The following is an 8,774-nucleotide window of genomic DNA, read 5'->3' on the forward strand; positions in this document are numbered from 1 at the left end:
ACCCAGTTGCATATGAATCAATTCAGAATTAGAGGGGGTCTACCTTATACTTTCAGTCATTCCGTCAGGTTCAACTGACAACTGTCAACGGAGGGGGTCTACCTTATGCACATTGAAAATTCAGGGGTGTAGTTGATGAGTTTGAAACTATAGCCTATAGGGTTATCGTTGAATGTGTCAAAAAGTTGAGGGGTGTAATTGTAATTTTCCCAAATAAAAAAGAGGAGTGTTGATATCAACAAAGTAGAGTGAGGATATCATCCCTTGAATCTTGTCCTCGATGCTGTATGACGAAAATACCCTTCACCTCGGTCTTCTTACTTCCCTAAACAGTCTCAGCTTCTTTCATTTCTTCTCTCCATGCCCCAACACAATCCCCAGCCATGACCATCCCCAACCACAATGCCCTTCCTCCAACCCAACGCGCTCGCAACCCTAGTCGAATCAGCCGTGTCAACTCACTCCCCTCGACTCGGCCGAGCCACCCACGCTCAAATCATCAAAACCCTCCTCTCCCTCCCCCCATTCCTCTCAAACCACCTAATCAACATGTACTCCAAACTCGACCTCCCTACTCCTGCCCTAACCCTCCTCTCCCAAAACCCTAACCCTAACGTTGTTACCTTCACCGCCCTAATAGCTGGCTCAGTCCAAAACGGTCATTTCCCCTCTGCCTTTCTCCATTTCTCCACCATGCGACGAGTCAACTCAGTTCAACCCAACGATTTCACCTTCCCTTGTCTCTTCAAAGCCTCCGCCGCTCTCAGGATTCCGGTCACCGGAAAACAACTCCACGCCCTCGCTGTCAAGCTCTCATTCTCCTCTGATGTGTTTGTTGCGTGTTCCGCCTTTGACATGTACTCTAAAACTGGCCTCCGAGAAGATGCACTCAAAATGTTTGATGAAATGCCTCAACGAAATATTGCTACTTGGAATGCTTTAATTTCCAATTCTGTCCTTGCTGGCCGGAGTTTTGATGCTGTTCGTGCTTTTATAAGCTTCCGGCGCGCTGGTGGGGAGCCGAATTCGATCACGTTTTGCGCTTTTCTCAATGCTTGTGCTGACTCGACGGATCTCCGGCTTGGGTGTCAGCTTCATGGGTTTATAATCCGGTCTGGGTCTGAACCGGATGTCTCGGTGGGTAATGGGTTGATTGATTTTTATGGTAAGTGCCACCGAGTTGACTCGGCAGCGATGGTGTTTGATGGGATTGTCAAACCCAATAGTGTATCTTGGTGTTCGATGATTGCGGCTTATGTGCAGAATGATGAGGAAGAGAAGGCATTGGTGACTTTCTTGAATGCCAGGAAGGAAGGGCTTGAGCCGACTGATTTCATAGTTTCTAGTGTTCTAAGTGCTTGTGCGGGGATTGCGGGGCTCGAGCTTGGCAGGGGTGTGCACGGGCTCGCTGTGAAGTCATGTGTTGAGGAGAACATCTATGTGGGGAGTGCACTTGTGGATATGTATGGCAAATGTGGAAGCATTAGAGACTCGGAGCAAGTGTTTGATGAAATGCCCGAGAGAAATTTGATTACTTGGAATGCGATGATAGGTGGGTATGCTCACCACGGGCATGCTGACTTGGCGCTGGCTTCGTTCCAAGAGATGACTTGCGGGGGTAACTGTGCAGTATTGCCGAGTTATGTGACATTGGTTTGTGTGCTGTCGGCGTGTAGTCGAGCTGGGGCGGTGGAGGAGGGGATGAGAGTGTTTGGAGGGATGAAAGTGCAGTATGGGATTGAGCCAGGGGCCGAGCATTATGCGTGTATGGTGGACTTGCTAGGGCGAGCTGGGATGGTTGAGCGTGCCTATGAGTTTATCAAGGAAATGCCTATACGGCCCACTGTGTCAGTGTGGGGGGCACTTTTGGGTGCTTGTAGGGTGCATGGGAAGCCCCAGTTAGGGCAGATTGCAGCTGCTAATTTGTTCGAGCTCGACCGGCATGACTCCGGCAACCATGTCCTGCTGTCAAACATGTTATCCGCTGCCGGCAGGTAAAGATATAAGCCAAATTACATCTAGATCAAGTAGCAAAATGTTGGGGTCTTGATTAATGGTAAACTTTCTTTCAAAAAAAAAAAAAAAAAAATTAATGGTAATCGTCATGATGCAACATTGCATGTCGTTAGACGACCTCATAGTTTTGGTGCCATGCCGAGTAGAGATCCCATTCACAAAATCAAGGCATATAAAAATTCAATGGCTTGGAAAAACCTTTATAGGATGTCTTTTTTTCATCACTCTTGATCAAGGGGCCAGGATCATCTGAGAATTGTGGGACCTAAGAAATGGATCAGGCTTGTGATGGCTGACAGGATTTATGGACCCAATTATTATATATGTGTTAATGGGTCAGTGCAGTGCATGATCATGTTTATTTAGAAATTTTTTTGTAGGAGAAAATTTTGAAAGATCATTTTTTTTTCATTAGCGAAAACAATCACCATACGACATGAGCCCATTGCAACATGTATAGTGATTGGATCGATAAATATTGTTGGCCATCAGGCCCATCACAAGGAAACCCAGGGAGCGCAGGCATAGGAGGAATCTTTTGTGATGAGCATGGAGTTACTCTATTCTCTTTCTTTATCCAGTAGGGATATGCAACTCCAATGAGGAAGAGGCGAAGGCCGAAGGCCCTTCTAAAGGGATTACAGTGGTATGTGAAAGAGCAAGGCTTACCATTAATCACTGAAGGATATTCGACTAATTTCTTGGCATGGGCTACCAACAAGGCACAGGGGCCTTGGAAATTAGTGAGCACAATCTCAGAAATCAAGGACCTATGCCGGAAATTAAACCCGGATTTATGTCACATGCGCCGATCCGCAAATGAAGAGGCAGTTCGCCTAGCAAAGGAGCGGAAAAAAATCCACCAGATGCTTATACCTTGAGAGGGTAAATGACAATTGGTGCAACGCCGGAAGCAGTATATGATGTTTGCCAGGGGGGAGAGTAGATGAGTGGATATGGCTCTCAAATAGATGCGTCTTATGGTTTGACAATGGTAGAAAGGGAAATTGTCTGCACTGGAAGGGGGACATCTTGCTCCATTCCTCACTGTATCAGTTCTTACGAATAAAATATTGTTACCATTTCTCAAAAAAAAAATCAGGCCCATCACAAGTCGAGCATATTGCCTTTGGTCCCACACTCATCAAATGCTTCTAGACTGCTAATCAAGCTTGATGAAGATGTTCTTTATGATCTTTTTAAACCATTGTTTTTTACACACCTCAATCTTGCTATTGAGATCTTTGTTTGAAACCTGAGCCCACTGCTCGCCTAATGATTGTCCATCAGGTCAATGCTCCCAATCACCAAGCATACATCATGTGTTAACTGAGTGATGGTTTTTTTCGTTCATCAAGACAAGATTGTCTTGCTAGTCAATCTCTTTCCTTAAGATCTATAATGGTTTGAAATTAGCAATGGGATATTGGACCAGAATGCCCCTTTAGTTCTTGAAGGTCACTTCCATCTAGAAAGGCAATCGTGTTTAGCATTTTTTCTAACAAACACCCTTGAGACCTATGTATGCCACCTAAATGTGAACGAGTGTGTTAATTCTGCTAGGGAACACAGATCTGGTTGTAGGCCTGACCTTGATTAGATGATTCTAACCCTGTATTTTTTAAGCTTAAAGTCTTGATTTTTTGTAGCCTTGATCTAATGGATGGGTCGACTCATGATGGTCAATAAGATCAATGGTCTCGATTATACTCATATGTCCCCATGCGGATCCAATGTTGATCATTGGGATCGAATCCAAAGAGTGATTGTCTACTCAGATATTTCGTCTTCTGAGAGATGGATAAGTAGGAATGGAAAGTGAATAAGGTCCAGGAAAAGAAGGAAAATCCATCCACCTCCCAATAGATTCTATTCTTACTGGAGATCGGAGATGCATGTCCTGTGATTCCCACAATTTCAAAAGGAGAATGGAATGTCGACGGTGCATAAAGAAGATGATGATAGATCAAAGGGACAAATTTGTTAGCTGGAGAAAAAGGACGGTCAAAACATGTCATGGCCAAAATAGGGAAATGTTTATATACTGGATGGGGGGATGATGCCAGTCAAAGGTTGTGTCGGCTTCTGATGTTGAAGATAGGACAGAAATCCTAAAACCCATGCCTAATTGGGAGGGTTAGGGATGCTTTTAGGAATGTAGAAGAGCTTCAGAGAGGGGTTGCGTGGAAATGGAAGATTCCCTTGATAGCAAAACCCTGAAAACTAATTAAGCGTGAAATTTCATTTTGAGTCAATTTGAGGACGAACCTATGAAGAATTGTATAATGGGAGGTTGTGCTCTAGGAGAAAACTAGAATTCATGTCTCCTTGGAATGTCACCTCTAAACACAGGTGCCCGAACGATATGGCTGCGATTTTTCGGAAAATGACTTGGGATATTAGACTTGGGAATGTCCTATATCTTTTAGAGATGGATTGAGGGGTGAGAGTTTGTAACTATATAGAGAGAAAGGGGGTGGGGAAAATGACTTGGGATATTAGACTTGGGAAGGACTTGATGATAGCAAAATTAATAATTTCTTCTCTTTAGGGTTGCCTAGCAAGCATCACATTTCTAGCCATGAATCTGATTCAAGGATGTGGATGTTGGACACACAAGGATTTTTTTTTGGTCTATCTTTTACAGTAACTTGTTGGAATCAAAGGGTGAAAATCTCCACTTGTGAGACCGTGAGTGGTAGCTTTCTCATGGACAGTTGCAGCAAAAACGATCAACATTTGTGAAAAACTCAGAAGAAGGCAATTCCGACTTGCCAGTTGTTGCATTCTTTGTAAAGAAGCAAAAGCAGAATAATCAGTATATCATCTAATGGTACATTACTCATTCTCATGGTATCCTTTGGTTCGCCATTCTACATAGCTTTGGAGATTCATCGGTATTTCTATTTTCAATTAAGGAGATTATCCTCAGTCGGTGTGGGAGTTTTTTTGGAAGTGTCCGGAATCTCTTTTGGGGATATTCCATTCATCATGGTTTGGCAAATTTGGAAGGAGATGAAAAATAAAAAACCAGGCCACGCCGGTGTGGGAATTTTCTGTTATTCAGATGAAAATGTACTAATGGTGTATTCAGTGTCAGTCGGAGTTTGTCATTCAAACGAAGTGGATGGAAGGACACTACTTTGTGGACTAAAGATCTCTGTCTCAACTTATAAGTTGTCACCTTTTCATTGAAGAAGGTTCAGCAAGTGTGATCGCATGGTCGAGTAGAAAATCGAACAGGGTAGAGAGATACCATTGCAGAAATTCTTGATCGTTGCATCAAGATAGACTCCCTATTACAGCATAAACTTAGATCAGCTAATGAGATGGTGAACAAACTAGCAAAGGAAGGTGCACAGAGGGAAGGGTTACTCAACTGTGATTTATTACCATTATAGAAGGGTCCCACCAAATGTTTTGGTGTCTGTGGCATGGAATTTGATGGACTGAAGTGCTACAAGTTGGGATATGTGAGGGTTTATTAGGTATTAGAGACCAAATTTGGGACTGCTTGTCGTCTAGTTCTGATTTCTGCTGTAATTACTTACTTTTTCTTTAGTTTACTATAAAATTTTGGAAAATGGTAACTGTTACCATTCAAGAAAGATATGATTGAGGTTTCTTACCATTCATGGGTTTCTTACATGAACCATTCATGGGTATCTCACATGATGCGAACCCAAGAAGCCAAACAGCTCATATTTTGGTCCTTCAATCTTATGATTAGAATTGTTTGATAAGGGTGATTATGAGGCCAAGGGTATGGCAATAATACAGTCAGGCTATTCGACACAGCGTTTTCACTTGGATGGATTCACAATAATATGTTTTACCTTTTATTGCACACTAGCAAAATATGGTGCATTTCTGATCATCTCATATAGGTTCATCTTCCAGTTTTCATTCCCACTTTATTTATTTTTGTTTTTGTTTTTTGAAGAATGAATTTGTGCTGGTATGATCGCTACCCTTTCCCACTTTACTTAATTCAATATCATTTTGAAAAATCAATCCAGGTGGGAAGAAGCCACAGAGGTAAGGAAGGAGATGAAGGATGTGGGAATCAAAAAAGGTCCAGGATGCAGTTGGATCACTGTGAAGAACGCGGTCCATGTTTTCCAGGCAAAGGATACTTCACACGAGATGAACATCGAGATACAGGCAATGCTAGCGAAACTAAGGAGAGAGATGAAGGCGGCCGGATATGTCCCTAACACAAATTTTGCATTATACGATCTCGAGGAGGAAGAGAAAGAGACCGAGGTATTGTTCCATAGCGAGAAGTTGGCACTTGCCTTGGGGCTCATTTGTATTCCTCCAGGGATTCCTATAAGGATCACAAAGAACCTTAGGGTCTGTGGAGATTGCCATAGTGCAATCAAGTTCATCTCAGGTATTGTTGGTAGGGAAATTATTGTGAGAGATAATAATAGGTTTCACCATTTCAGGGATAATCAATGTTCTTGTAGAGATTATTGGTGATTATTTGAATTTTAATCCTCCATCAAATTAACCCATTTGGATTTTGGTCACTTAGATTATAAATAGGATTATGATGAAAATTTTCTGAAGGATTCATTAGCCGACCCCAACTAGTTTGAGACAAAGGCTTAGTTGAGTTGAGTTGAGAATATAAATGTAGAATTAGATTGCAAGTTACAGATGTAAGGAAAAGGATTATGATGGAAAGTATACGACTTGAATGTGTGTGTACATCAAATGCATCTTTTCCTTAATTACTTGGTGCAGCAATTTGGTTTCGGTGAAAAGCATGTGGAATGAAATTACAATTTTTTTCTTCCATTATATCTGAAGTAAGCAATGTATTCTAAGGAATTGTTTCTTTGCCATTAGTTTGGCATGTTTAAGTTCATTCGGTTATAATCAAACCGAACCCCAATAACTGATCCAATTTCGGTTACCTAGATTAAGAAACCGAAACTGAAATCAATTTTTCTAAAACCTGAATGAACCGAAACCGAATGAACCTTTCGGTTGTCCGGTTAAAACCGAATAGTGAACACCCCCAGTTGTGATTCTTCTACAAATATGGGTATTTTAGTAATCCAACCTCTCCTCACAATATAAATTTTCAGGTTTATCAATACAAACATCTCCGCTAGGAATTAGAGAGAGAAAAGCTAAGGTACTACCTAAACTTACCTGAAAGATATCTATCCAAGGATAAAATGAAGCCCAGCTTTCTATCCTCACAGTGAACAGACCCTTTATGCTCTGTATGGTTGCCGGGTTTTTTTTGTTCCTGGGAGTTATGTGGGAGAAAAAAATACCCTGGGAGATAGGTGGGAAAAAAAAGTCCTAGAAGTATCCTGGTAAAATAAAAATCCCATGTTTGGTTATGTGGGAGAAAAAAATACCCTGGGAGATATGGTGGGAAAAACAAAAACTTTTGTTTGGTTGCTTGAACTGTTGGGTAGAAAAAAATTCTTCTCAAGCTTATTTTTGGTTCCTAAGTTTATTTTTGTTCCTGGGGTTATCTTGGGATGGGATGAAAAGGCAATCATTACAAAAGTGGGATTAAAAAATTCACCCCACAAGTAATCATTACAAGAGTGGGATTAAAAAAAACCTAGTGCTAAAAGGCAACCAAACATGGGATGGGACCAAAATTTAACTTACTCTCCCACATAACTCGCAGGAACAAAAAAAACCCGGGTGACTAGCTAGATTGTCTATTGTTCCATAGAAACCAGCTCTCTCTAGTCTTCTCTACTGTTCATGCATCTATAACCAAACTTAATATGCTAATAGTGCATTAGAACCTGATGATCATTCGCAATCCGTGTATAGGATAATTCGCACCCACATCTTTACTTCGGTTGTTTGGTTAAACTGAATTTTTTTTACAGAAACCGAAACCGAAAAACCGAAAAATGTAAATTGCATAACCGAAACCGAACTGATACACTGCATAACCGAGCAGAAATAACCAACCGAATCGAATTCAGTCGGTTATTTCTGTTATAACTGAATAATGAACATCCTTACCTTTAACTTTCCACATGCAAGATGGAAAGTGCAAAGGTGCTTAAGACTCTCCTCATATGATATATTATAGCGGGTAATGTCTAGGCAATCTCTCAGAAGTCACTTCGCGGCCCCTCTTTTTCAATGAGGAAGAGCCACCTCATAGTTCAATCTTACTCATTTCATTCATACGTGGTGGCACTTCTCTCTTGAAAAAAAGGGGCTGCAAAATTGCTTTTGTGAAATTGCTTAGATAATCCTATTTTGTGGTTTAAGCATATTTAACAATTTTAGATATGACAACAATATCTCTTCAAAAGAAAAAAAAAAACAGTTACATTAAAAAAAAAAAAAAAAGACAAATGAAGAACAAAGTACCTTGCTATGACCCAAATCCAAGGATTTTGGTTATTTACAAATCCAAAAAATTAAAAAGAAGAGAAGAAAGAAAGAAAGGTGGCTATAGAACCCATGCACGTAACATTTGCAAAATTGAATCTCTTGAATTGGTGGGCAGCTGCAAGTCTAGTTCATTTTAGCTAGTCCCGCCATTACTTCAATGATCCTAGTATATAAACCAAAATTTCATACTAAGGCCCTGTTTGGATTGCTGGAATTTTTTGTAATAGTTTTGAAAGGGAGAAAATCCTAAAATTTCTTACTTTCTTACTTTCTTTACACCAATAAAGATAAGTTGAACAAATCCTATTCAATTTTTACTGAGAGGGACCTTCAATTTATGATGGCATCCCTCTAAATTAACCAGG

General features: G+C 40.8%; 1 protein-coding gene across 1 annotated transcript; it reads left to right on the forward strand.

Moving 5' to 3' along the window:
* The first annotated feature begins 369 nt into the window (after positions 1–369).
* Positions 370–6,536, forward strand: LOI1 (Pentatricopeptide repeat (PPR) superfamily protein). Its single transcript, XM_077391156.1, has 2 exons — positions 370–1,994; positions 6,036–6,536. The coding sequence occupies exons 1-2, from the start codon at positions 403–405 to the stop codon at positions 6,499–6,501; spliced, it is 2,058 nt and encodes a 685-aa protein (XP_077247271.1). The 5' UTR covers positions 370–402; the 3' UTR covers positions 6,502–6,536.
* The last annotated feature ends 2,238 nt before the right edge of the window (positions 6,537–8,774 follow it).

This window comes from Tasmannia lanceolata, unplaced genomic scaffold (genome assembly GCF_043159265.1).
Source record: "Tasmannia lanceolata isolate RefF3 unplaced genomic scaffold, GAP_Taslan_0.1 ptg000012l, whole genome shotgun sequence".
NCBI classification, from domain to species: Eukaryota; Viridiplantae; Streptophyta; class Magnoliopsida; order Canellales; family Winteraceae; genus Tasmannia; species Tasmannia lanceolata.